This window comes from Acipenser ruthenus, chromosome 45 (assembly GCF_902713425.1).
Source record: "Acipenser ruthenus chromosome 45, fAciRut3.2 maternal haplotype, whole genome shotgun sequence".
Lineage (NCBI taxonomy): Eukaryota > Metazoa > Chordata > Actinopteri > Acipenseriformes > Acipenseridae > Acipenser > Acipenser ruthenus.
This window is the reverse complement of record NC_081233.1, coordinates 10,111,603-10,139,466: the sequence shown is the minus strand read 5'-3', so window position 1 is coordinate 10,139,466 and position 27,864 is coordinate 10,111,603. Positions and strand designations below refer to the sequence as shown.

At 46.1% G+C, this 27,864-nt stretch overlaps 2 protein-coding genes and 1 non-coding gene across 8 annotated transcripts; all 3 read right to left on the bottom strand.

Annotated features, from left to right (window-relative positions):
* Positions 1–1,001: 1,001 nt before the first annotated feature.
* On the bottom strand, positions 1,002–23,539 carry LOC117966956 (la-related protein 4-like). Of its 5 annotated transcripts, none has more exons than XM_059013080.1 (17): positions 23,099–23,539; positions 16,118–16,265; positions 15,673–15,837; positions 14,727–14,808; positions 14,179–14,315; positions 13,328–13,431; positions 12,936–13,046; positions 12,477–12,530; positions 11,367–11,579; positions 10,890–10,993; positions 10,462–10,503; positions 9,746–9,964; positions 9,144–9,195; positions 8,675–8,833; positions 8,231–8,355; positions 7,671–7,878; positions 1,002–7,502 (listed from the first exon to the last, which is right to left on the bottom strand). In XM_059013080.1, the coding sequence occupies exons 1-17, from the start codon at positions 23,219–23,221 to the stop codon at positions 7,092–7,094; spliced, it is 2,457 nt and encodes an 818-aa protein (XP_058869063.1). In that variant the 5' UTR covers positions 23,222–23,539; the 3' UTR covers positions 1,002–7,091. The 5 variants fall into 5 exon arrangements, with proteins under 5 accessions (XP_058869063.1, XP_058869061.1, XP_058869062.1 ...); XM_059013078.1 differs by having other exon boundaries at positions 14,727–14,811; positions 23,099–23,538; XM_059013079.1 differs by having other exon boundaries at positions 8,231–8,352; positions 14,727–14,811; positions 23,099–23,538.
* LOC117401168 (small nucleolar RNA SNORA49) lies at positions 13,845–13,977 on the bottom strand. The gene has a single exon (XR_004544322.1). It is a non-coding gene; the product is annotated as a small nucleolar RNA SNORA49 (small nucleolar RNA).
* Positions 23,540–23,871: 332 nt separating the features above from the next.
* LOC117400994 (prefoldin subunit 5) lies at positions 23,872–27,457 on the bottom strand. Of its 2 annotated transcripts, none has more exons than XM_034001376.3 (6): positions 27,322–27,457; positions 26,359–26,461; positions 26,136–26,167; positions 25,662–25,736; positions 25,212–25,317; positions 23,872–24,534 (listed from the first exon to the last, which is right to left on the bottom strand). In XM_034001376.3, exons 1-6 carry the CDS (start codon positions 27,385–27,387, stop codon positions 24,455–24,457), a joined length of 462 nt encoding a protein of 153 aa, XP_033857267.1. In that variant the 5' UTR covers positions 27,388–27,457; the 3' UTR covers positions 23,872–24,454. The 2 variants fall into 2 exon arrangements, with proteins under 2 accessions (XP_033857267.1, XP_058869140.1); XM_059013157.1 differs by having other exon boundaries at positions 27,232–27,324.
* Between the last annotated feature and the right edge of the window lie 407 nt (positions 27,458–27,864).

The window sequence follows — 27,864 nt, the reverse complement described above, 5'->3', positions numbered from 1 at the left end:
TGATCGGATTATTGATAACCCAGGAAGATCACAGGTATCGTGATAGATCGATATCATATCGCGACAGCGGTCCTGATGTTCACAGCACGCTGAACTCCACTTTTTGGGGGAGTGGTTGCAGTGATCACTAAACTGCGAAGTTCAGTCTTGTTTTTAAAGACCATTCTCCCTCCCATCCTCTCCTCCCTCAGCGTGTGGTTAATGTTATTTTCACACATTATCAAAACACCATCAATGCAATCACCAGCCCTGAGCCGGATTGGGCAAGTCAAGCCCCGAACTCTCATAAAAAACAACAAATCATACAAACGTCTTGTTTTTAAGATCAGCTTTTATTTGTATTTTGTATTTTTTGTGTGTGTTGTGTTGTTTCAATAATCCATAGCACCTTGGAATTGAAAAGAGCAGAATTATATATAAAATATTCTATCCCGCCCTCCTCCGTCATTCGACATTAAAAGCAGGTACAGAATGGTTTATATTTATACAGGTGAGACGGCAGGGATGGATGAAAACAAGACAGACACTCAAGCACGTGTGCGTGTGTGTGTGAAGTTTTTCCTGTTTAACCCTTTTAAAAAGGTACACGCGTGTCCCACAAATAAAAACGATGGCATCGTTCGCATTTTTGCACGAAAACGACCGGGTTTAAAATATACCGACAGGTCGGATCCTGTCGTCCGAATTGTGAGTTCCCTCCTTGAAAACAAACAACGGAGGTAGCTGTATGTTTTTGCTGCCACGATGTGTGTGTCTGTGTCTGTAAATATATGTATGCTCCGGAGTCCCTGTATACATTTAAATGCAGGTTTGGATTTTCAGTATAAATCTAGATGCTGCATTTCAATGGAGCCTCCTGCTGCGGTTTGTGTTAATCCTTGAAAACACTAAACGTACGACCTGCTTATTTTAAAAGGGATATCTTGCCCCCCCCCCCCCCAAAAAAAAAAGCGAACGCAGAAATTTAATGACACTTCTTTCAAGTAACCTACGGCTTGAGGTCAAGAAAATACAATTTATTGGGAGAAAAACAAACTATTAACAGGGGACCCTCGGGTCTGAGGAGAATAACAATTCAATTTACAGAGAAAAACAAAAAAAGTATAAATTTAGGGACAGTGAAACTGCAGCAGGGAGGGCAGTAAGACTCCTATTGCACAGCAGTGTCACCCCTTTGCAGATTTCACGCCGAGCCGTGTCTGATTAAAACAGCCAGCGAAACCAGGAATGGATCACACCGCCGTGCAACGGGAGTCTGAGTGCCATCCCTGTACAAGGAAAACGCATTTTTCATGTGGAGGTTAAAACCAAAACCTCACCCCCCCTTCCCAGATCAATCCCCAACCGATTCATGGGGTGTGTGTGTGTATAATTCATGTTACTGTTTAAAGACAATTTGGCTTCCAACAGCAACACAAACAAGCCCCCCCCCCTCAAAATAAATAACCTGAAGGTACCCCCCCCCATCATATAAACCACACAGCCCAAAGGAAGCACCCCCATAAAAATCATATTATATACATACACACACATCACAAGATTAACAATAATCCACGGATAACCATTATACAAATCGGGTACTCTAAATAAAAAGGGGATAAACTTGACATTTTGGACAGAAAAAAAGTGCCAAATACCTGCTCTATTGTAAAGCTGTGCTAAGCATTGAAGAATAAATCTTAAATATATACAAACTATATATATAACCCTCCCTGCCTTCACACACACACACACACACGATAGACAGATAGTTCACGATGTGTGAGAATTTGAACCCCATCCTCACCCCATGTGCATTCTTCCAAGCGGCTAGTGTTAGTTTTACAATGGTGTAGCATACATTTATTTAAATACCAAAAACAGAACACCCACACATCTGGAATGCGCTCTCTCGAGTTTAACAGACAGCAAAACCAGGATCGACCCACAGACAACAGATCCGATCACTCGCGGGAAACACAAGAAATGAAAGGTGCTGGAAGACAAAGAAGTTTACAAATAAAAAAAAAAAACACACCCATAAGCAGCCCAGCCCAGTAAAGCACATGGGAGCGGTTCCGACACGTCACCCGCAGACCCGACAGACCCGTCTGCACGTCACTCGGGTCCCAGTATGTCTAAACCGTTGGGACTTCTAAAACTCAGCACTGCGAGGGTTTATGGAGGCTTAAAAAAAAAACACGTTTAGTTCTGCAGCCCGATTCAGAGAGACTTGGTTCACTACACTGTGAGGAAAGGTGCCAGCTTGATCAAGCGGTAAACACATTGCACGGATTAATCTACAGCGCAGCAGTCTGTCACTCCCAGGTATATACAATTATACACAATCACCGGTTTAAAATCAGATAATAATAATAATAATAATAAAAACATGATCACAGCACACTTAAAATGATTCACGTATTTTAATCCAGTTTATTGTATCCAAACATCAAGGAAAATGAGAACTTAATGTAACAAAACTGCTGTGTGTGTGTGTGTGTGAGAGAGTCTATATACAGGGTACTTTCTATTTACACAGCAGAGGTGTAAACAGACACATCCCAAGCAAGCGATTGATTTTTATTACTGGAAAAAGATTGTGATCCGGTCAGCAACTTTTTTTTTTGGTTTCGTTTCGGCCAGGTTGTAAAATAAAAGGGGGGGGGGGGGGGGGATCCTAAAAAAAAAAAAAAAAAAAAAAAAAAAAATTAAAAAAGCCCCCCCCACATATTTCGTATTTGTATCCCACCTGAATCGTGTGTGTGTGTGTGTGTGTGTGTCTGCGAGCGAGCTCCAGTCAGCTGTTTCAATTTCCTATTCACAGCATTTAAGTGTGTTTAAAAAAAAAAACAAAACACAAGAACAGTTGACACACAGCCACCCTTGCTCTGCTCAAAGTGTTTTCTTTGTGTTACTCTGGCACAGTCACGGAAATAAATCATTCTGGCTGAATCGAGTCACAGCCCTTTGGATGATCTCCCAATGTTTTTGGCCATTTTTTTTCAACAGGCAGTACACCTCTGTGCCACAGTCCCTCATTATATATATACACACACACCACACATAGAAAGAATATTTAAAAAAAAGCTTCGCTTCTTGCTATTACAAGAGATCTGAAAAAAATATGCATCAATTTGCAATAAGGATTCTGTCTTAAAACAAAAAGAAAATAAAAACATTACAATTTATTCCTTTTGCAAGAAAAACACACACACACACACATATATATATATTCATATCACAATTACTCAAGTACTATATTCTGTAGCTGAATAATGTTGAATTAATAATTATTATTATAATAATTTACACGCACTGCGCATAATTAGTTCTCCGAATGCACCTGGCCTTGCCAGAGAATATTTCTGTAGCGCTACGCCCCCCCACCCCCTCCCCTCTTTGTATTATCACGTGTGTTTGGGGGGGACGGGGGTCAGTTCACTTTGTTTGGAAAGGGAGGCAGTCTCATTTGAAAGAGACACTTCATCAGCCAAATGGATTTCAATGCCTCTGCAGCCAAGGAAGCTGCTGCCCAGGATTGGCCGTCCACTACAAGGGCACTGTCCCTCTGCCTGCGCTGTGCCTGTGACCTCCCATCACCGCAGCCCGCCCGCCCGTCCACCACAGCACAGTTAAAACCAGTGACAGCCCAGCTTCATGCTGAAGCTCTACCTGAGGAGGGCTGGCAATCAAACACCCTAGAGTGATCTCCAATCGATATGAAGGACAATATAAAAGTCAACCACAACGACACGGGGGAAATATTCAAGCCCTCCGGCTCCTCTTTGGGACGGGCACGGGGTGCTGCCTTGTTCCCTACATGGGACGGGGGCTGTCGATTTGGAATGAAAAGCGCGTGAAGGTCCGGGACAGCAGCTGCACCCCTTCGCTCTGAGGAGGCGACCTCACTTAAACCACACGAAGAACCACCAATCCATTCTTCATGAAATCAGGGTCACCTTGTATTTATGTAACCACATGCATAACATTCAGACTTCACTTTTGCAGTCAACACAAGTACAAAGTTACCCTGACCGTATAGTTAAAAAGAGAATTTCAATAGCAGGTATAGATGGCAATTAAGAAGTGCTTAAAAAAAAAAAAGAGAAGTAGCCTGTCCTGAAATGAGGACAAAGGCACTTAATGGGTTAATTGAGGGGCGAGTATTAGTTTCCTCTCGTGGGGGGTTGGCACTGTCTGTCTGCACCCCCTCAATTTAACTAGATCACCTGCTTACTGAAAAACTAAAACCCACTGCAGTCAGGATTACTGTGACTCTACAAGAAAAACAAAACACTGAAACAACTGCTAAACTGAAAAGGCGTTCAAGCTGCAAGCACCCTTTCTTGGCACACTAAACGCACCGGACTCGGGTTCAAGAACTTGCCACTGGTGTCCGAAACTATTCTGCCGGGGAATCGAGCACACACACACACACAGTGCTTCTAAGAAAACATCCCTCAACACAAAACCTGCTTGTTGCCTTTCAATCATTTAGTGGTCCGGCCCTTTCCAGAATTCAAATAAATAATCTGTACAGCTTTTGTTTTCAGCGCATGATTGCGTTGGTAAGGATACATGTCTCCACACACACACACACACACACGGACGGATTTTCAATTCTTTGGGTCTTGTTTTGGCTGCAAACTGCTGCGTCCTATTTTGAGAACAGTCGAGTAGGAAACGTGCCTGTAATCACAGCGGTGACATTTCACAGCCGCTATGAAACTCGACGCAGAGAAAATGAAGCTTTATCCTCACTGCGGGGAAGAAAACACCAAGACGTTTATTTTGTGCCTTCACAAGCTTCTTGTTTTATATGGAGGCATCATAAAAGCAGCTGAAGGGATGCGTTTGCAGAATTAACAGTTACATTTAGACTTTTACAATTACAATACAGCTAAAGAGAAAATTAAAAACAGGTAAATGATGCCAGTTTAAAAAGAAAATGACAAAGTAGCCCCGTCCTCAAAAGAGGTCACATCTTGGGTTAAAACTCCAGAACCAAAGGGGGGGGGGGGGGGTACTTAAACATTTTAATTCCTTTTTAAAAAGCCAGACAAAATGACCCCACGGTTAACCCTTGAATGTCCAGTTTGCCAGCAAGAAGCTTCCACAGGACTCAGTAAAACACAGCTCACCTCCACCCCTGAACCGCACGCGCTGCCCTTTAGAACAGTAAACTAGGGCTACAAAGAGAAGCAATCGCACTACACTTTTAGTTGGTTTTTAGGTTTTTTTGTTAAACTATTTTCTTTTTTTTCTTTTTTTTTTTTTTTTAGACTTCATTGAATACAGTTGTTTTTAGTGCATTTCATCGCCTATTTTTCAATTATTATTTTTTTAAACACAAACAAATGATACATTATTACTATCTGTTCTTAAACTAAACAAAAAAAAAAATGTGTTTCACTATCCACAAATGCCGGGCTTTTATCTAAGGAGCGTGGAATGAAAATTCAACATCCCAAATGAAGCATGAAACACAAGTTAATCTACCGACCACCGCTGCAGAAAACAAAAAACGAAACTAAAAAAAACACACACAAAGTCTCAAAGCCAAAACTCCACCTGCGTTCTCCTCTGAAACCGATGGCATGTGCTTCTGGGCAGTAGTGTGCGCATTGATCAGAGAGCCGCATTGCTTCTGTCCTTCACAGATCTCCGACAGAAGCACTGACTGCACGAGAGAGCGTGGGTACAGCTGCAGGAGAAACAGCATCCAATCACAGCAGAGCCTGAGAAAGCACAGACACAAGGCCAGCAAGATGCCACGCTGTTACTGACTGCAGAGATATCAACATTAAACCCGCTTTCAGACCTGCAGCTGACATTAGTTTTGAATCAGTTTCGTGTAGTTTGCAAAAAAATGAACTAATTTCTGTAGTAAACACAACTGAAAAAATGTCAGCGTGACAAACACGTCTGGGATGATCCGATGCTGCGTTTGTTTTAACTTTGAGAAGGGTTGCGGATTACAAAATACGGATTTCTGCTCAAAATGCAGCAGCACTGATCGATTTAAAAAAATAAAGATAACTGAAGAGGGAGCGACAGCAACCGGATTTACAAATCCATGAATGCACTCGCTCACAAAGAATCAATGAATGCATATACAAGTTCACACAAGTAAGCAAGCCAACCAAACACCAGCCCCACCCCTCCTCTCTCTCTATCTCTACCCTTTATTTACCAATGCTGTAAACAGACCCCAAATCTGATTAAATACATTCAGAATCAGAAAGAAATCAAAGCACGTTTTAACGTCACAGTTTCAGTCACACAGACTCCGGGAAGATCGATCGCTCTGCCCAGCTTTGCCCCCAACGTTGGTGTTTGTAACGCAAGCAAGCAAGCGTGGACAGAAAGCGAAGAGAACGCATCTCTGCAAGCAAAACCGGGATCTCTCTCCTTTCATTATATATATAAAAATTAAATTAAAACAAAAATCTGCAACTGCACACATGCCTTATGCAAGCATACCCCCCCAACAGATCACATTAGGGTGCAGTTCATTTCATGGATTCCTTTGCTAGATTAGTTTGATATATATACATACATTAATACATATACATATATATGAAATTAGTTTTTTTTTGTTTTTTTTTCTTAGTGCACGGTCCTTTGAAAGCTCAACCCCTTATCAAAACTCTCCAATCCCCACAGAAAAAGAAACAGAGAGATTGATTCCTCCTCGGCTGTGGCTGAGCGCACAGACCGCTCTCCCCTCAATAAAATAACATTTAAATAGGTTTTTCTGTTTCCTTCTGATTTGACGAGTCAGTCACTTTCCATCACCATTATTATCATTATTATTATTATTATTATTATTATTAATAATAATAGAATTATTTTCGGCTGCATTCCCTTCATAACAGTTCCACGGACCATGAATTCCGCTAGTCTGTTGATCATGAAGGAGTCCAGTTTTCTGTTTTTAAATCCGTTAAAATATAAATTATATATATACACACACTCACACATACACACACAAACAAACACGTACACACACACACACACACATATATATTTATATTTAATAACGGATCTATATATATATATATATTTCTCTATATATTTTTTAAATATCTCTCTCTCTCGTTTCCTGTTCACTGTGGCGGGACATTCTGCTCTTTCCCGATGAAGCGTCGGCCCGTTCCCTGAGGAGAGGATCGGCGAGTGGTTGAGGATGAGGAGGAGGAGGAGGATGAGGAGGGGAAGGGGCGGCGTTGCTGCTCCCGCAGTTTGATCCCACTGCCGCTCCCTCTCAGCGGCCCGTTGTTCCTGTACGAATCCCTGGATCGCCCCTCTGGCTTGCCGTAGCTGTCTGCAGGGAGTTTACCCAGGCCAGGCTGCTGCTGCGGAGTGTGTTTGTCTGTGGCGGGCGCGACGGGGGCAGTGGTATCATCGGGGGCAGCGGCCGGCTCTTCAGTGTTGCCTCGGAGCTCCCTCAGGGGCAGCGCTGTCACGGGGACGGGGGGTCTCTGACACACTTCAGCATAGCTCAGTTTCCGGGACTCCTGAACAGGGGGGGTGGGGAAGAGAGAGAGATTCAGTGTTAAGAAATGTAGTTATTTGAATGTTGAACATTGAAAAGTTATCCTGTGTTTGTATTCGTCATTTATAAAAAGGACGGTATTAGTGTGATCACACAGCTGGAGACACCCTACATGTGGAACCTTTCGTACCAGTGCAGGGTTGCTTGCGATGGCTGCAGTGGGGCTGGGGCTGGTGGCGGGGGCTGGGGGCTGTGTAGAGGGGGTGCTGGGGGCCGGCCGGGGGGGTCTGGATACAGCGAGGGGCAGGGGGGCCATGACCACTGGAGGGGGGGCCGAGCGGGGCGTCTCTTTGGGGGCTGGGACCTCCACGGCTGGCTTCTTCTCCGGCAGGACCACACTAGAACAATAATAATAATTATTATTACATCACCAATACACTCTAAATGCAAAAATGTTCAAAGAAAAAAAGTCTGAATTAGGTTTCATCCGGGATTAGGTAGCTGGTTAGAGCAAAGAGCTAAGCTAAAGAGAGAAAGCGCTGGGCTGCAGCGTGGAAGGCAGTGGATGTGTGAAGTAACCGAGCGACTCAGAGCGAGAGTTTTTCCTCTCACTTGGATCACTGATGAAATCCGCTCTGCAGCTGGGAGCTGCTCAGGGGGAGCGGGACTTAGCGTGCCGTGAAGTGGGTTCTTTCGCTTACTTAACGCACCCAGTGTGTTCGGAGCTCAGTGTTTGTTCAGCTGGGTTACCTTGCTTGGGGGGGCTCGTTGGAGACAGTGCTCGCAGGTTTGCCTGTGGCGGGGTGCAGCGTGGCAGCGACGGCCACGGGCTCCTCTTGCACAACAGCCACCAAATCCACCTTGCTGACCTCCTGCTGGCAACAAGCAGGCAGGTTAATGCACGGAACAGACAGACAGACAGACAGAAACAGAGTTTGATATGCAACTGGACACCAGGCCTGTTATTTAAGGTAAATTATTGACTTTAATTGAAAACAACTTGCAAGTGTCAAACAAAGTTTATCCCTGATTTTTTTTTTTTTTTTCAAAAAATTTACACACATCAGCCTTTTTAACAATCTAATTTTTCACGAAAAAAATCTCTTAGTAGTTTTTCTCAGCGGATCCCTGCAAGCCCGTGAGAGGGAGGGTGTGTGTGTTTGGGTGGGTGCGTGCGTGCGTGCCGCGGCTCACCTTGTCCCTGCTGATCCCTCGCACCACGTCCGACAGCCTGTTCTCCAGGACTGGCTCCCCCTGGGTGCTCACCACGCTGCCTGGGAGGGGAGGGAAGCTGGTTGCCGCCAGGTCGAATTTGGGGGGCTGGACTTTGATCTCAGAGAGCGCCGGAGGCCTCTGGAACAGCAAGAAAAAAAAAAAATACTAAACTGAGAGGCGTCTAGCCCACATCGATCAATATTACCAGCAAGAACTGTTTCTGGAAGCATTTTAGCTCAAGTCCCTTCCAATTGGCTCAGGGATGGAAATAAGACTCCTACTGCATTGTAGTTTCAGCCAATCCACGTTTTACTAAACAGTTTGATTAAAACGTCAGGAATCTTAAGAGTATGACAGCCCGGAGTAAAACGTTAGACCAGAATTTACACAGACGCAGTCTGTAATATAATAAATAAAGATCCCGAGCCTCTCTTCGTCCAACACTCACCACGGTTCGTTCATCCTCTCTTCTCCTCCTCCCTCCACGGTAAGTGCTTTTTCTGTGCGAGAGCAAAAGGGAAGCACAGATCAGTACAAACCCCTACGCTGAAGCGGGGGAAGCAGTGTTATAAAAACAGACAGCCCTCAGATCTCATAATCTTAGCGCTCATTGGGTCAGGCTACGCAGTGCAGCGCACAGCTCCGGGGGGGGGGGGGGGGGGGGGGGGAGGTGTAGACACCCCTGGAACAGCTCACTACACAGCCCTGCCTGTGTCCCTCTATGCGCAACGGTTTCTCATCACTGGGCCAAAAACAAGCAACAGGAAAACAAACACTGCTCCAAAAGCATGAGGCATATGCAGCGATGGTCAATTCAACAGGGATGGGAATAAGACTCCTGTTGCACAGCAGTTACACCCGTTCCAGGTTTTACTACCAGCTTGATCAGCCCCCAGTGTGTCTAGGTAACAAGCTCAGGGGTGTCGTCTTATTAAACACAGCACAACCAGGAATGGATCAAACTGCTCTGCAGACGGGAGTCTTGTTCACATCAACTAAAACTCAGAACAGCCCGAGATCTAACAGGTATTACACAAGTTCTGAACCCACCTGCCCCTGCCTGCAAGGCTGCAGTCTCCGTTCTGCTCCGAGGGGGGGGTGTGGGGCTCCTTCACGGAGTAGGTACTGCCCTGGTCCGGGGGTCCCAGGACTGCGCCTTGGTGCCGGGGGGTCAGGGGGCTGCGACCGCACAGACCCTCCACCAGGGGGGCCACTCCCCCCACTGCGGGACCCCCGTCCGAGGAACGAGGGGGGGGCTTCATGTGGTTCCTGGGAGGGAGGGAGGGAGGGAGGGAGGGTTACACACAGCGTCACTTTATAACGGAAGTTTATCAAAACTGTATGCCAGATGAATTGATTAAAAAAAAAACAACAAAATCAGAATTGGAATTGAACACAAATTGACCCCATCCCTGATAATGGGTGATAGAAAACAGATGCAGAAACACAGCCAGAAAAAAATGTGCTTGGGGGGGGAAAAAGTAACACCAAAAAAATAAAAATAAAAAGTGATTAAAAATAAACCTCCCAGATGAATTTTCAAAACGAAAGCAGGTGTCAGAACTGCGATCACACTGCCTTTCCAACCCTCCTTCAATCTGTTTAACTCAAGCCCTGGCTCTGCCGTGTCAAACAAAGACTTATTTATTCTGTGTTCGGGTCTGTAGCAGTTCAGACAGAACTAAAATCAACACATAAAATAATAAAAACTAAAAACACCCTGAAAATGTTTACAGCATGAATAACACTCTGTGCCGTGGCAGTACCTGTAATTATTAATTACATTCTTTCTTGAATACAGTGGGACACTGCGGGACAGTCACAGAGAGAGGGGGGGAGAGAGAGAGAGAGAGAGCAATTATTAAATAAGACACAGAAAGCAAAGGGTGACCATGACTGAATGGACATTAATGGAGATGATCGATGGAGACGAAGCTGTACCAGGATTTCTTTCATTTATTTTTAAATTAAGAATTTACATCTTATTAAAAACGCGCAGTAAGGCACTCAGCCCGGAGGGGCCTCGCTGCGCTTAGAAAACAGCGCCGGCATGGCTGAGAGATGGCAGCGTTAGCGAGAACCAACACGAACGCATTCCTGCCGTGTGTCTGCATGTCTCTCTGCAGAGCTCCCAGACAGCTACTCCCATGCAGTTACAGATGCGTGGAGGAGGTCGGGCGCCGCGCTCACTCACCGGTTTCTGTGGAAAGGAGGTCGGATGTTCAAGGAGCTGCCGTTCGGTTTGTAATTCCCGGGAGAGCTGAATCCGTTTACAAAGCTGCTGTTGGGAAACGGGGCCTGGATTCAGGAAGAAAAAAAAACAAACATCTGGTTAACATGTTAACTAACTAGCTTACCTCCCCACCAGCACAGCTAATAGCGCAGCATGAAGAGGTTACTTTGTGTAGATCGCTGTTCTGCACAGAGTCTAAGAGAAGCAGCGATCATCACAAACCCAAGCTGCTGTTTCTTCACTCCTGTCACTCTGAATCGATCGACCCCAGCGACCCTCCCCTGACTGTCAGCCCCTGATCTATCTATCAGAAAGCACTCAATATACAGAAATCAATGCTCTAGCATTTGAGCAGTGCAATCTCTACCCCACACATAGGAATGGGGTGTAAAATCTGAGCACAGACTCGGTGGGATCCAGTGTTTTGGGGGTGCTCACCAGCGGGGTCTCGAAGTAGGGTGTGGGTGAGGGGGTCCACGTCTGAGGCACGATGCCGTACAGGGGGTACTGCTGCTGTGGGCTGTACACTGGCTGCATGAAGAGCTGGGAGCCGAACGGGGTCTGGCTCGGGGTCTGCTGGGAGAACACGCTGGAGTCCACGCTGCGGTAGCCGTTCTTCGCAAAGAACGTGTTGATGGCTTTGATCCTGGCCTGGGACGCAAACGCAAGAGGAGAGAGAGAGAGAGCGATAGAGAGAGTGATAGAGAGAAAGAGAGAGAGAGAGATGGGGAGAGAGGGAGAGAGGGAGAGAGAGAGAGAGAGAGAGAGGGAGAGAGAGAGAGATGAACACAGGTCTCACTACTTCCTTTCCAGGTTTTACATGCTATCTTATAGAGAGAAAGGTTTTGATAAAATGTCTTCCCAGTGACGGAAATGAGACACACACACTCAGGACACTAAAGGAGGAATCTTAAATGCAGACCTGCCCGTTACAGGCATGGAAATAAAGACTCCTGTTGCACAGCCGTTTCACCCATTCCAGGTTTTACTAGCAGCTTGATTAGCTAGTGTATAGGGAACAAGCTCAGGTGTGATTAAACTCCTGGTAAAACCAGGAATGAATCACACTGCTCTGCAATTGGAGTCTTATTCCCGTCCTTGAGTCATCAGGTCGTGGGTCACCCAGGCCCACTTCCTTTTGCTTAGAAATCCTGAAAGCAGCTCTGCAAAAGCAATGACAAACATTCCAACTTTTCAAATGCCTTCTGTCAGCCCAGCATCCCCTCAGATCTCATAATCTTTGCAATCATCAGGACAGGCTGTCTGCAAACTGCGCAGCTTGGGAGAGGGGAGGGGAAGAGGGGGGGGGGGACGAAAAAATAAGAGAAAAAGAGAACAAAAGGAGGAGTTTTAAAAGAAAGAAAGAAAAAGTAAAGCAGAAAGAAAAAGAAGAGAGGGAGCCACACAGCTGCAGTGCCAGGTTCCTTCTAAGCGCGATACTGATCATCACAGGGGCAAGAACAGGGCAGCCACTGGAGACTCGGGGATAAAGCACAGCAATGCAATACGGCTACACCACACAGCTAGACATCAGAGTCAGCTACCTACCATGATTGGCTTCCCCTGAAATGTTTTCACATCTTCCCTTAAGTATCTATGAGCCTAAACAGACAAAGAGAGGAGAGAGCGCATTCATTTCAAACATTACAATCAGTAACTAAAAAAAAACAATTACAATGAAATCCAGGAATCTCCCTTTTCTTAAGCTGAGGGAACACGGAGTCACTTTGAAACCTACAGTCTCCTGAAACCAGGGTCCAATGCGGCTTCGTGTTCCCTCAGCTTTAGAAATGCCAAGAGAAACTTAAAATCCGATGGCACTTTTCTGTGTGTGTGTGTGTGTGTGGTTGTGTCACACAGCAGTGGTCTGTTAGCATGTCAAGCCTCTAACCACCATACATCTCCCTTGGTCTGCCGGTAAGATGCTGAAAAGAAGGGCTTGAATTTAAGTTTTTTACATCACTAGAACAAAAAAATAAAAAGGATATGAAGAGATGGCATGCGTACCTGCTGCGCGTCTGTGTCGGACTGGAATGTGATGTACCAGTTATTATTGTGAGCGAACTCCACACTGATCACCTTCGGACACTTCTCGTTTTTAAACAGGAATTCGACTTCCTAAAACAAAACAAAGAGAGAAAAAAAAAAAACATGAAACAGGACTGTACTACTGTCATGGCTACCGCTAGACACTTGCAATATCATTTTTGTAGCTTCTTTGATGTTAAATATCTAAATGATGTTCATATAGTTATTTTATGTAAAGCACTGTTATTATATGGTATAAGCTACAATTACGCAGGTGTGCCAAAGCTATCAAGCGCACTGCAATGGCAAGGAGATACTAACTGCACAAATAAACAGCAGCCCTAAAGCCTGTTTCTTTGTTACAACGTTACCTCGACAGGGGTGGTCTCTGGAACCTCTCTCAGAATGATTATGCAGCGCTTGTGGTTCGGCCTCACTTTCTCTCCCTTCTCATCGACTTGCACCATCGGTGAACCTAGAACAGGAAACGCATTTAAAAAAAAAGAACAAGCCCAGTTAAATCAAGGAGACAGAATCTGTGGGATCTCACTTGTTCAGGGTGCTTCTGAGTTTCATTGGAAAACACTACTGTGTATAAATCCTTCTGCCAGGCTGGAAATAAGACTCCTATTGCACAGCAGTGCCACCCAGTCCAGGTTTTACTACTACGAGCTTGATCAGCCACAGTGTGTACAGGTAACAAGCTCTGTGTTTTATTAAACTCACTGTAAAACCAGGAATGGACCAAAGTGCTATGCAACAGGAGTCTTATTTCCATCTCTGCTGCCAGCACCTACTTGCTCAGTTAAAGATCAAGGATGATTTAATTCTCTTTCAAAAGCACCGCGTCATGAATAAACAGCGACAGCGGCAGGACCCTCAATTCTTCATGTCGGCTCACACGCGGACCCCAGAAGGAACACAAGCCCAGCCAGACTAGCAAGCGAGACGTTTGCTCTGTCCCCAGACAATGCCAGGACCCCCCACTGCGTAAGAGGAGCCTGGAGTAAGGAAGGGGAGCCACATCCTAAAAGACAACTTCGCTATCTAACTCTCAGGCAGGTAACTATGACTGAAGAGCAGCTCCTGAATTCACAGTCAAAGCACTTCAACACAGACCTTCACACAACATAACAAAGCAAAGGGACCAGCAAGGGAAATAAAGATCTGAATCGATCTTCTCTTTCTGTTTATTTTGATAGCTTGGCTTATTAACCCTTACATCTGAGAACGTCCAGTATGAGGTCCAGGTCTGTGGTGAGGGTCTTTATCCCCTCCATGCTGGCAATGGTCCAAATGGGGACGAACTGGTCGCTGTCCATCTGGGACATCAGGTACAGGTCCTTGGATAAGTTCTCTCTGCCAGGGGAGGGGGGGGGGTGCAAGAGACAGACAATGTTTAAAAAGACCTATACGCAGCGAGCCTAATCAGCTTGTAATAAGAACTGGAATGGGTGAAACTGCTACGCAACAGGAGTCTCATTCCCATACTGTTTTCACATGAGGGCAAAATGAAATGACTTTGAATACTTGAGCTGAGAAACTAAGAGACTGGAGACTTAGAGACAGAGGGAAGGAGACTCTTCTTCACACAGAGTGGTGAGGTGAGGGTAGGGAATGGGCTGCCTAGCCACGCTGTTGAGGCTGAATCACTGGGATCCTTTAAGACCCGACTTGGTTCAGAGATAAATGAGCTGCTCGGACCCGGACGAGCCCAGCCACCCCCCCCTCCCAGCTTGGGCTGCTCTGCGGAGATGGAGACGCACTCACCGAGAGAAGCAGAACTCCAGCTGCATCCTCAGAGACTCGCGCAGGTTCTCTGTGGGGACCGGCTGCTCCTCCGACAAGCCACCTGCTTCAGAGAGAGAGAGAGAGAGAGAGAGAGAGAGAGAGAGAGAGAGAGAGGAGAGAGAGAGAGAGAGTGGGGAAGAGGGACAGCGAGAGCGAGAGAGGGGGGGAGGGAGAGAGAGAGAGAGGGGGAGGGAGAGAGAGGGAGGGAGGGAGGGAGGGAGCGAGAGAGAGAGGGGAAGAGAGAGAGAGAGAGAGAAATAAAATGCAATGTTAACACACTCCAGAAGACTGTACAGAACTGTAATGCAGCTGGTGTTGGGTTTCAGGTGCTGAGCCTTCAGATCTCATAATCTTACTGATCACCGGGATGGGGCACACTGGGGGTGCAGTGCTCAGGGGAGGGGGGGGGGGGCAGAAAGAGGGGAGGGGGGAGGAGGGAGGGAGGGGAAGAGAAAGGATACGAGGAGACACCACAGCTCCAGCGACCCCCGATTCCCTCGAAGCGCGATACTTGAATCATCAGAGGGCTCGGCATACTGGTGCGTGTGCTACATTGAGACTGTATGTTACGCTGTTACACTGACCAGTCCCTACATCTCTGTGTGCTCTAGTGACCGGTCCCTACATCTCAGTGTGCTCTAGTGACCGGTCCCTACATCTCAGTGTGCTCTAGTGACCGGTCCCTACATCTCTGTGTGCTCTAGTGACCGGTCCCTACATCTCAGTGTGCTCTAGTGACCGGTCCCTACATCTCAGTGTGCTCTAGTGACCGGTCCCTACATCTCTGTGTGCTCTAGTGACCAGTCCCTACATCTCTGTGTGCTCTAGTGACCGGTCCCTACATCTCTGTGTGCTCTAGTGACCGGTCCCTACATCTCCGTGTGCTCTAGTGACCGGTCCCTACATCTCTGTGTGCTATACTGACCAGTCCCGGCGACCGGCTCGTACAGGGGGAAGACGAGCTCGGGGGGGTCCATGCCGTTGACCGATGAATGCTCGGAGGGGGGGCTGGTGCTGCTGCTGCACTCGGACAGGCTGGAAACCATCACACTGTACGCCTTGCTACCATCGGCAGGGAGCTCAGAGTAGCCTGGAGGGGTGGGAAACACAAAACATATGAATTATACACACACGCTGCCTCACACTGGGATTCTAGGAGTCCTGTGCGGTTGTTAACATACGGCGCTGAGATGAGGCAGCACTGAAAGGGTTCGCGTCCAATCACAAAGCAGCATGGAAAGCAAGGCAGGCAGGGCTGCACAGCGATATGTTAATCACTTCAATAGCTCTCCCGCTGAACGGCGCTCCAGTTTTTGCAATGAGCTCAGGGGGGGTTAAACACTTTCTGGGGGTCTCTCTCTGGGGCTCACCTTCGGTGTAGGTGCCGGGTTCGGGGGGGCTGTCCGGCCAGGCGCTGTCCGTCCCGTTTGCGGAGTCTGGAGCGGCTCCCGTCCCGCCCGGAGGGATCTCCTGCCAAACCTTGGCGTTGGGGTTCAGACCAGCGCCTTTCGAAGTTACCTGCGATTGAATTAAAAACACGTCGATATAAAACTCAAAACAGCAACAAAAAAAAAATATATATCAGACCTGGGATCAATCATAATGACGTTAATTATAAAATGAGCTTCTCACAGTGGCAACACATGAAGCTGAAGCCACTGTCAGAGTCAGTCAATTAAAACTAGCTTTAAAATGAAACCAGCTGAACAACAAATCACAACAATGATCATGGATTTTAAAAAGGAACTGAGATTGAAAAACAGGACTCGACTCCTCCCAGCTGTCATTAAAGACTCCTAATCTCTCCACCACTTAGAGACCAAACAAACCAGAGGAACGTCTCCCTCACAAAAACAGAACCCCGTTGAGGAGGCGCTCAGCTGTCTTCTTTCGGTCTGTCTTTTCACTGCTGATCTGTGCCGGTCTGTCATTATAAACACTGCCTCACCCCTGACCTCTCTTCTGTCTGCCTCTCTCCACGTACAGACAGCACAACGAGTTTAAATGAGTCTTAGTATTTGGACTGGCTAAGCTGATTAACTCCCACACAGATCTGCATAGTGGGGAGCTGGAAATCTCCACCACAAGCAAAACAGGCAGCTGCTTTTTGTTTCCTTCAACTGCAAAGCATGGCCTGCAGTTTTCACTTGACGTTGGCTGATTTGTGATGGATTTCAAAAGCACCGCGTCATGAATAAACAGCGACAGCGGCAGGACCCTCGATTCTTCATGTCGGCTCACACGCGGACCCCTGAAGGAACACAAGCCCAGCCAGACTAGCAACCGAGACGGAGTAAGGAAGGGGAACCACATCCTAACAGGAGCTCGTCAAAACAGAAAAACAGACTGCGCGTGTCTTATTAAACTCCTAGCAAACCCAGGAACGGATCAAAACGGCTATGAAAACAGGAGTCTTACTGCCATCCCTGCTTCTGAATTTAAAAAAAGAACAGGCTGCTCTCACCTCCCACCTATCTAATTATATGCTATAATGCCACTGCTTTTAAAGAAGTAGGCGTCCGCATTACACAACAAGGAACAGGCATTTAAGAACTTGAGTCTTTCTTAATTTCTGTACGCCAGCAAACCTGTTTGTAATAAACGCCCTTGAGGCTGTCTACAACTAGGGAGGGAGAGACTCGCAGGCTGTCTATGTGGGAGTTATGTTATAGGAAACACACACGCACACACACACAGAGACAGACACAGAGACACACAGAGACAAAGACACACACACACAGAGACACACACAGACACACAGAGACAGACACACACAGAGACAGACACACATGCACGCACACACACAGAGACACAGACACACACACAGAGACACAGACACACACACAGAGACACAGACACACACAGAGACAGACACACACACCGCTCCAGCAATACTTAGTCATATAACATTCAAAGACAAATGATTCAGCTAGAAGTCTTTCTCCAGGTCTTCAATTCAAACTGAAGACACTGAGATAGACATTACTCTCATAGATTTTAGACAAGACCATTTTAATATTATCTACTATACCAACACATCGACGATAGCGCCACTATGAAGGCGAGGGGGAAAGGTACAGGGCTTTTAAAATGAAAAGCACGGCTATGTCGATTTAGTTTACAGGCACATGTCAAATATTACGGGCGACACACGCATGACATTTACTTAATGTATCGAGGGTACTCGCTCGCTACTCCTGCTTGCGAGAATTATTTGTTTGTTATTACTATTTATTTTATAAAAACGTTTTAGTTTTGTTTTAATATTTTATACAACACTTTACACTCACCTGCAAAAGCGAGTCCACGACGCCCTCTTTAATTAATAGGAGTCTGATAAAGGAAACGCCGGACTGCAGAGACTTGAAGAGACATGTAAAGTAATGTGCGCGACGCGGGGACGCGGAGTGACGTCGATGCGTGTTCTAACACGGCGCTCATATCCATGCAAGCACCGCATTTCTCTCATAACTCCGATCGGGCAGCATGGGGTTAACAGGCGGAGTCGCGGCGGGGGGAGAGAGCTGCTGTTGACTCATCCAAAGTCCTTCTGCTAGATAACCTTCAAAATGGGGACGAGGGTCGGAGGCTTCACAAGACTCGACTCTGTTTGTGTGAAAGACAGAGAGGTCATCACGCGGTGCCTTTCGATTCACCCCCCCCCCCTCCCCTTTCTATTCTCAGTGCTTCCCTCCTCCCCACCCCCACCCTCCCTTTTTACCGGCAACGCATTCATGGGATTTCGCACATGGGACTAGCTCTGAATACCCCAAGTCAATCGCCCTATTATAGCAAAAGCCTGCACACATCCACCCCTAGACTATATACAATCACAAACAGGTGTGCAACCAGAGAAACGAAACGATCGGCAGATTAAAAAAACACACGACAAGAAAAAAAACCCATCATGCGGCCTTCAGGTGGCGAGCTAAACCGGTTCCCTCTTTTTCCTCTCTCTCTCATTCCCATCCCTGCATTAATTATATATGCACCTCTCGCCCCCAATCCCCTTTAAATAATCTCACCTCCATAAACAACAGCATTGTGTTGGTATCCCAGCCTGCTCGAGAGATGCTGCTGTCGCACGGTGTCGTTGCTCTTCTTGCACGGCGCGGCGTGTTTTACACTCGGAAGGAAGCTAGCTGGGCCCGTGCTGCTGCATGCATGCTGCACGCTCCGCTCCGCTCTCCCTCTCACGCCAACCCGCGCCGCAATCCGCGCTCTCTCATTGGAGGGCACGGCTGTCTGTCAACCGCGACGCCAAGGCTTCCTTTCCGGGGCAACTGAGGCAGCATGGCCGGTCACGTGTGCATGGCCGGCGTGATACTCACGTTGCACGCAGGGAGCGTGCAGGCAAGACAGACAGGAGGTCTCTGCACTAGTGAAAACTCACTTGAAACTCAAAACAAAAACCTATTATATATGTAATAAAGCACTTAACCATACGACAGATCTCCCATTTATATTATTATTATTATTATTTATTTCTTAGCAGACGCCCTTATCCAGGGCGACTTACAATGGTTACAAGATATCACATTATTTTTACATACAATTCCCCATTTATACAGTTGGGTTTTTACTGGAGCAATCTAGGTAAAGTACCTTGCTCAAGGGTACAGCAGCAGTGTCCCCACCGGGGATTGAACCCACGACCCTCCGGTCAAGAGTCCAGAGCCCTAACCACTACTCCACACTGCTGCCCTTATAATTTAGCCTTTCGTCTCTCATTAAAAAAAAATTACAATTCCCTTTTAGAAACTGGGAATTAATTTTTGAAAAGCAATTTGAAATGGAACATGATTTGAAAAAGCAGCAATTGCTCCCGATCCTGGCCGGCTCAGCACAGTCCTGTGTGTTAATCCTGCTGCTTCATAATTCTCCACCCTGAGCTTCACTCCCAGTGTTGGGAGCCTCGCTGTGCGACGGTGACGATGAATTAATTAATCGCCATCATGCTGCGGGGCGGGAGGGTCAGAGTCCCGTGTTCAAAATCAGACTGTGTCCCACAGCGCCATGCTTCCTGTCAATGCTCTGCCAAATCAGACCGGAGGTGCTTAATCTCTCATTAACCGAATCATTACTGTTCTTATTAAACTTGTCTGTGTTGAGCTCTTTCCTCATGTAGTCAGGTAACCAGCAGCCCGATTGTGATTGTGAATCTCTCTCATTATATATATATATATATAAGCACAGCAGTGTCACCCATTCCAGGTTTTACTACCAGCTTGATCAGCCCACAGTGTGTCTAGGCAACAAGCTCAGGTGTGTCTGATTATTAAACTCCTAGTAAAACCAGGAATGGATCACACTGCTATGCAACGGGAGTCTTATTTCCATCCCTGCAAATCACACTCACAAGGTTAGACACGATCTGCCTGCCTCTGGTTGCACGCGTCTCAGCCTGAATTCAACACAACGTTTGATTTATTTGACAGACACCTGTACCCAAGGAGACTTCCAGACGTTACAGGGTTGCAATGCAAGACACACATTTAAAAACATGTTCACAGTAACTGTAAACAATACTACTGAAAGATGAACTAGGATGCAACATGTTAGGATTGATTCAAGTTATACCTGCAGTGCCATACTAGCAGAGCAAGGACAGCGCCTCAGCCAAGGACCCAGAAAGAGCCACCATGAGCAGGGCTGGGTGGAAGCAGCGTGCCCCCAGGGGCTGCCCTAGCTACCTGGGGCCAGAAGGGTTTTTAAAAAGGATCACGATAGCCTGCTTGCAGTGCCGGGACAGCGCAGAGAAAACGCTGCTTGAAATGGGGTAAAAAAAAAAAACACACTCTGGGGGAGTCACCTACCAGACACGTCGTGCACCAAGAACATTCGGAGCAGTCTGATCCATTCCCTGTTTTGTTTTTTGTTTTTTTTTTTTACTACAGAAGTGGTTTGTGTTACTCTGTGTAAGTGGAATTCCTGCAACACAACTAATCTGACAAATCAGCACTGTGACTGCGATTTCAGCAAAACATGCCGTCGTTCTAATTAACCCCTGCTCTGGTTTCTACAGGAGGCTTCAGGGCAGCGATGGAAGCCTCCTGATGGAGTCACAGACCCTGAGAATGGAAATAAAGAATCCATCGAGGTTCTGGGCTTCGCTAATCACAAGATGAGGATTTTCAAAGGAAGATCACATAGCTGTACAGGAAAGGATCCGGGTTTGTGTCCCTAAGGGAAACACCGCGAGATTTGAATAAGACTTTCACCTGAGCTTGTTACCTACACACACTGTGGCTGATCAAGCTCGTAGTAAAACCTGGAGTGGGTGAAACTGCTGTGCAACAGGAGTCTTATAACCATCCCTGAATAAGACTCCTGTTGCACAGCGGTTTGATCCATTCCTGGTTTTACTATGAGTTACTAAGACACACCTGAGCTTGTTACCTATACACACTGCGGCTAATGAAACTCCCTTGAAATGCTTTCTCAGCGGACACGGTTGCTATAAATACACTTCATTAATCAGCCAAGCCCTGTGTACTTCACTTGCAGCCTCACTGCTTGGCTGTGATCGTACAAGCACAGGGATGGAAATCAGACTCCCGTTGTATAGCAGTTTTTACTGTGAGTTTAATAAGAGACACACTCAATGGGGATAATCCAGCTCGTTGGAAAACCCGGAATGAGGGAACCTGCTTCGCAACAGGAGTCTTATTCCCTGCACTCGGATCAGTGGTTCGTTAAGCCTCCTGTGTGTCACACTCTTCCAGGGGTGCGGTCACTTGGGATATGCCTCCTCAGCTAGGGGTTACAACGCTCTCATGCATATATATATATATATATATATATATATACAAAATGAGTGGTGTGCTCCAATGTTTGTGTCCTTTATCCATACTGTACTAAATTAAGATACCTTTAGCTAAACATTACCCAAGCGAAATCAATCACAGATGGTGCTGCATGCTGGGCTTCTCTGTGAACATTGGACTCTGAGGTCGTTAGTCTGAACCAGTGGAGATGGAGTTTGAATTGGTATGCCTCTTATTAATTCGAGATACGTGTACCCACATGATTATGTACGTCTTTTGAAACAAAACAAAACACACCAGTCAGTCAGTCAGTCAGTGTTGGGGTAAATTACTTTTTTTTTTTTTTTTTTTAATTCCTTTTTAAAATCAATTAGTTCAATTCGCATTCCCCTTTTAATCAGTTCAAAAGGGCTTCGAATTAGAATCGAAATCAATTAAAAAGTGAATTGGGGGTTGATTCGGCCGGGCCAGTGCGTCATAAAATGCTCAAAATTGTAGCTCTGGATGGGAAAAATAAAAGTATTGTGCGAGTCTTCTCCAATAAAAACAAGGGCGATCTTATCAGATCAGCGTCCTACAAAAACACACACAGGCCTAGTCTACGGGCCTCGCTTGCCCGGGTTTAGGTCAATTTGACCTCCCCCCCCTCCCCCCCGGGGGGGGGGGCAAGAGACGCAATTAATTACCGATAATATTTCACAGAGAGAAATACAGCTACAAATGTGTTTTATTTACACACATTTGCGGTTCACTGCGGGAGGTCGAGACCGGCGCCATGTGCTTTCGGTTTATTTAATTTGTCCGGGGGGGGGGGTGGGGGGGTATGTCCCCGAGAGGAACTGAGCCGCTTTCACCGATAACTCAACCCAAACCGACCCGATCACACCGCGGTGTGCACAGATCCACGCGTTCCGCGCAGGGAAGCTGTATTTGTTGCCCGCCTGGTCGCCTCGTTATATTGATAACAGAGCGCCTTGATATCGCAGGCTTCGGGTTTCGTGCATTCAGACTAGGCCTTGCTGTGGCCTTCTCCATATGGGGCGCCGATCACCCGGCAAAACGGGCTTTAAAACCAGCAATCAATCCCGTCACATCAAATGTGCCAAATATTACAGACCCCCCCTGCCTAACTGAGGCGACACAAAGCGATCAGCCACCGAATTCAAACTTTAAAATCCCCAGATTCCGATCGAAACCCCCCCCTCCCTCGATAGCACCGGTCTGTACATGCATTTAGTATAATATTTATCTGGGTTATACTTGGTATCGCGGTATAACATACACCAGCCCCCCCCCCCCCCCTATATATCCGCATAGCAGCAATGAAACGATTCAACTCATGTAACGCGTCCGTCAAAAACGAAACAAAACGAAAAACACAACTTATTTTGGGAGGGGAGAGACTAACTCTGGCACGGATCTCTGTAAAGGCTTATGCACACGCACACACACGGATAGATACACACCTAGTTAATATGTGACAATCGGACCCCCGACTGCAATGCAACATATCTATAATATATAACCGGTTCGGGGTTGGGGGGGGGGGGGGTCTCCAGGTGTATTTTCGCTGGCTCTACTCACCATGCTGCCGGACTCGGGTGCGCGGTTGTCTCCGTCCCCTCCTCGGCTCTCGGCTCTGGTCTCTGCCTCCTTCTCCTGCTCCTGCGGCGGCGGCTGCTCCACTTCGACCCGCTCTGAAGTCATCGGCAGCTGCTGGCGCCCTGCTTCCCCTCCCCTCCGACTCTCTCGGTCCAAAAAAGAAAATGTTCTACCGCTGTTCGTAGGATGTTTATTTATTTATTTATTTATTTATTTATCTTCCTTCTGAATCGCTTTTAAAAAAAAAAAAAAAAGAAAGACACGACATACAATCGACAAAAACAACGTCGGGTGTTGTTCACGGTTTGATTTTTCGATCCGCGGGGTGCAGTTTGCTTTCCAAGCCGGAGGACAGAAGCAGACACTCGGGAGCGCAGCACCGCGCCACTCGCTGACAGAAAGCACACCACCACCGTCCCGGCAGCCACCGCGACCCCTCTCTCACACCCCCCCCCCCCCCCCCCCTCGCTTAGCAACCGCCGAACACAGAGAGTGCCGCATAGCAACCAGACAGCAGCGCTCCCCGCATAGCAACCGCGCATGGCTAACACGACAGGACCACAGCACGCCTTTTTGTATTTATTTATCACTTAAAGTAATTGAAATGTATGTTTTTATATAGTAGTTTTGCTTGTTTTTTTTTTTAAAACCATGATATAGTGTTAGCTGAGAGAGCATATTAACAACGCTGTTCTTGTGAGCTCACACCTTGTACACTCTGCTTGATAAACAGAACTGGACACAAACTCTCCAAATCAGTTAAACCGACCTTTATTTATTTTGTAATGGGCTTATCACAGCTGATGAGGCAACATTAAACAAAAAAAAAAACAGTAATAAGATCATTTCAGTCCTTTTTATTTATTTTTCGCTCTCAAATTTAAATAAAAATTGAAGTTCTTGAAAAAAGGAGGGTTGGTTTCAGACATCTTACCCACACAAATAAGACACAGGACACCTCTACGAAGACTATAAAGAGAATACTGAATTCAAACGCCAGTAACCAGAACCAGTACTTGAGTGATGGGTGTGCTAACATACTGGCTTTTCCCCATTGAGAAGGCACACCTGAGTGACTGTATAGCGTTCTCTAAACCAGGAGAGTCCAGCACAGTCCTGGAGGGGCACTCCACTCCAGGGCTTAACAGCTACAGCGAGAGCGAGAACGACGTCAGGGTTTGGGTGGGGGCTTAGCTGGTTCAATGAAACAATTTGGGATGAGGGTTGGAACAGAAGTCCAGGACCCTGCTGTGAACAGAGAGCCGGGGGTCCTCGTTGCCTTGCGGTGGCTCGCGGTGTTTAGATGCTGCGTCGGTGCCTCCTCTCGCTCCTCTGCTCTCACGCCTTCATCGTTCCTGACTGGGAAGCCTGCTGGACCTGCAGCTGCTGGATCTTCATGTTCATGACCTCGATCACAGCTGGGAGGAGAGAGAGAGAGAAGAGAGAGAGAGAGAGAGAGAGAGAGGGGGGGAAAAAAAAGAAAACTGTTCTCTCCTTGTCCGTCCAAAACACGCACACAGCTGGTTTCATAGAAATTAGACTCCTGTTGCACAGCAGTGTCACCCATTCCAGGTTTTACTATGAGCTTGATCAGCCCCGGGGTGTACAGGTAACAAGCTCAGGTGTGTCTTATTATTAAACTCCTAGTGAAACCAGGAATGGATCACACTGCTGTGCGATGGGAGTCTTATTCAGGGATGGCAATAAGACTCCCGTTGCATAGCAGTGTCACCCATTCCAGGTTTTACTAGGAGCTTGATCAGCCCCGGGGTGTACAGGTAACAAGCTCAGGTGTGTCTGATTAAACTTAAACTGTAACGACCGGAGAATAACTGTGTAAAACTGTAATGAAACAAACTAGCACTGGAACTGCGATTGCAATTTGAGAAGCCAGCGCTGCTGTAATTGAAATTGAATTTGTAATTGAAATTGTAATTGAAATTGAGACATTGTAATTGGAACTGAGACAGTGTAATTGAGACAGTGTAATTGTAATTGAGACATTGTAATTGATACATTGTAATTGATACATTGTAATTGAGACATCGTAACTGAGACATTGTAATTGAGATTGTAATGGCCCCGCTCTGCCCACCTTGCTTCATGCCGTGTTTCTCCTGCAGCGCTGGCTGGATCTTCTCAATCTGCTTGGTGAGGAAATCGATTTTGCGCTTGAAGAATTCCTTGGTGTCCTCGACGTTCTGCAGGGAGAAAGAAGAGAGGAGGCCGTTTAGCAGCCAGAGAAAACCCAGGCAAGACTCTCTGCTAGGAGTGCGTGCACAAACTCACTACAGAAAAATCCATTCCAAACTCCAGTGCCTTTAGAAAATCAATTCCAAACTCCAGTGCCTTTAGAAAATCAATTCCAAACTCCAGTGCCTTTTAATCCATTACAAATTCCAATTCCTTTAGAAAATCAACCTCAAATGTCTCTAAACTATCAAGTCCTTCGAAGGAATTCGAATTGGGAATTGATTTTCAAAAGCCACTGCACAATTCCAACCCTGCCTAGCAACAATGTCTACAAGAATAAATAAACTGCTACCTTTTCCACGTAATATCCTGTGCCAACATCAACCAGAACGTGCTCCACATCACTCAGAGTGCCAGGGACGTACATCTCAGAGGCAGGGTCAAGGGGGTGCAACATTGAAACAAACACCATGTAGAAAACATTCTATTCAAAATAAAACCTCATGATGTTGTGCAACTTGGTTTAACTTCATCGCTTTTCATAAATAAAAAGAAATACTTCAATCCAAATATATATATATTCCTATTTTTAATTTTATTTTTTAAGGTCATAGGCATTCAAACAATGCAAAATTGGAAAGATCCTCCATCTCCATTTATTAATTTAGAAGAGAAAAAAAAACACGACACACTGCTAAAGGAGGCAACAAAAGCTGCACAGCTCTCCTGTGAGTAAGGGGGTCTATTCTCCAAGGCGTGCTGCGTACCGGGAGCCACCTGCAGCCCCGCACGCTGATGACAGAGGCAGCTGCAGCTACAAGGATACAGAACTGGTCAAAGGGACCAGCAACTCTTTACCTAGGAGACAAAACGAAAGACTGGATGAAACAAAACAACTTCACATTCAACAGCAAAAACACAACGCCCTTCAGAAATGCAGCCTGCAGAGATCTTACACCGAGGACTTAGACTTGCATACGATACAGTCCAGATATTATATCTGTCTATCTAAGCCCCCCTTATAGGAAGCAGACAGGTGGAGCTCGCACCTTTGTTCTCTGTTTTGAGCACGTTCATGCAGTCCTTCGCCTCCACGTATTTGGTCTGCACGACTTTCAGCTGAGCAATGGACGAGGTCAGAAACTCCGTCTCCTGTTTAAACACAAGGGTGCAGGATTTAAGAAGGTGGAGATCTCAGGATAATAATACAAATATATACACACACGATGCCGTACAAATACATCCGCGATGTAGTCAGACAGACTTTTGCAAACACCAATCATAGCGTCCTTACAGACTGTCCGGACTGGGAGCTTCATGTCAGAAGAGTTTATCGAGCTTTTCTGAGCCCTGTCCGGCTGTATTGAGACGAACTGGTCGGTAATAACCCGGGTTGAATTCCAATTGTAAAATACGCACTTCATATTTAACTGTCATGGGCAGTGACATTGTCAATGCAAGTCGAACCTTGAGTAATTGGAATTAGAACATGTAATTGATCGATTATTATTATTATTATTATTATTATTATTATTATTATTGCAGTTCAGTGACGCCTTTATTTGTCATTTCGATCAATATTCTCAACCACTTTTAAAAAAAAAAAAAAAAACAAATTTTGTTTTTTTAAAAATAAAAGTTCTATAACACGTCTCTGTATTTTTTAGCTGTGATTATCTCAGAGTTATTTTGAATAAACAGAGGACACGGGTTCATGTTTGTAGTAAAAACAAACAAAAAAACAGGCAAGAGAATTTAAAAAATACAAAAGACAAAAATTAGGGTGTAAAATACGATCAGAAATCGGTATATTAATCAGAATCCATCGCCAGGCTGTGTTATATATATAAATATTTCGTGTGTTTTCATGCGAACACGCCGGCTGGTGTGTTTTGTACCCCTGCTTACAGTAAAACACGCACCGTTACCATCTCCCAAACACCATATCACCTCAAACCTGTGCCCGTTATGTATTACGTTTCGTTTTTAACTTGAATAGCGGCTCGGCTGACCTGCTCGAACTGTCCTTTCAGCCCCTCCAGTTGAGGCAACGAGAGCTCCGCCAGATTCACCGCCATGTTGCAAAACGACAACCGGCAAAGACGACACCCACTTCCGCCAGGGACCGGAAACGACGGAGGAGGAGGAGGCATAGAAACCCTGGAAAGAAATACCAGAGCAGCCGCACTAGATATTGTACTCGGTGATAGAGACGCATAGTGTGGCGCCGTCTAGCGGAGAAAACGAGTGAGGCGCTTTAACTGAATACGGGCGGATCATCTAAGCGGCAAAAATAATTCACACATAAAGAAAGGCGCTCGTAAATCCTTGGATAAAGGCGTCTGCCAAGTAAATAATAATAATAATAATAATAATAATAATAATAATAATAAATCAGTTTGAGACGTTTAAACATGTTTCTTGGTGTTGCTCTTTGTAAGAAATATACTCCGGACGCCCTGGTGCCCGGTTTTAAGTGAAACGCATAAGAAACGCGAACCTGCCTTTAATATTGTCTTTGCCACACCGTATAAATTACGGGACATTAGCGTGTA

Bases quoted from the DNA above. Each gene is read 5' to 3' on its own strand.
- LOC117966956 (XM_059013078.1), bottom strand. From the start codon at position 23,221: ATGACTTCAGAGCGGGTCGAAGTGGAGCAGCCGCCGCCGCAGGAGCAG. The intron at 10,994-11,366 runs GTGAGCACCCCC...TCCTGAATCCAG, and splicing joins CCTACTTCGAGACCCCGCTG to GCCCCGTTTCCCAACAGCAG. The intron at 9,965-10,461 runs GTACTGCCACGG...CCTCCCTCCCAG, and splicing joins AATGTAATTAATAATTACAG to GAACCACATGAAGCCCCCCC.
- LOC117400994 (XM_034001376.3), bottom strand. From the start codon at position 27,387: ATGGCGGTGAATCTGGCGGAGCTCTCGTTGCCTCAACTGGAGGGGCTG. The intron at 26,168-26,358 runs GTGCGAGCTCCA...TTTGTCTCCTAG, and splicing joins GCTCAAAACAGAGAACAAAG to GTAAAGAGTTGCTGGTCCCT. The intron at 25,737-26,135 runs GTATCCTTGTAG...CCTGCCTCTGAG, and splicing joins TGGTCCCTTTGACCAGTTCT to ATGTACGTCCCTGGCACTCT.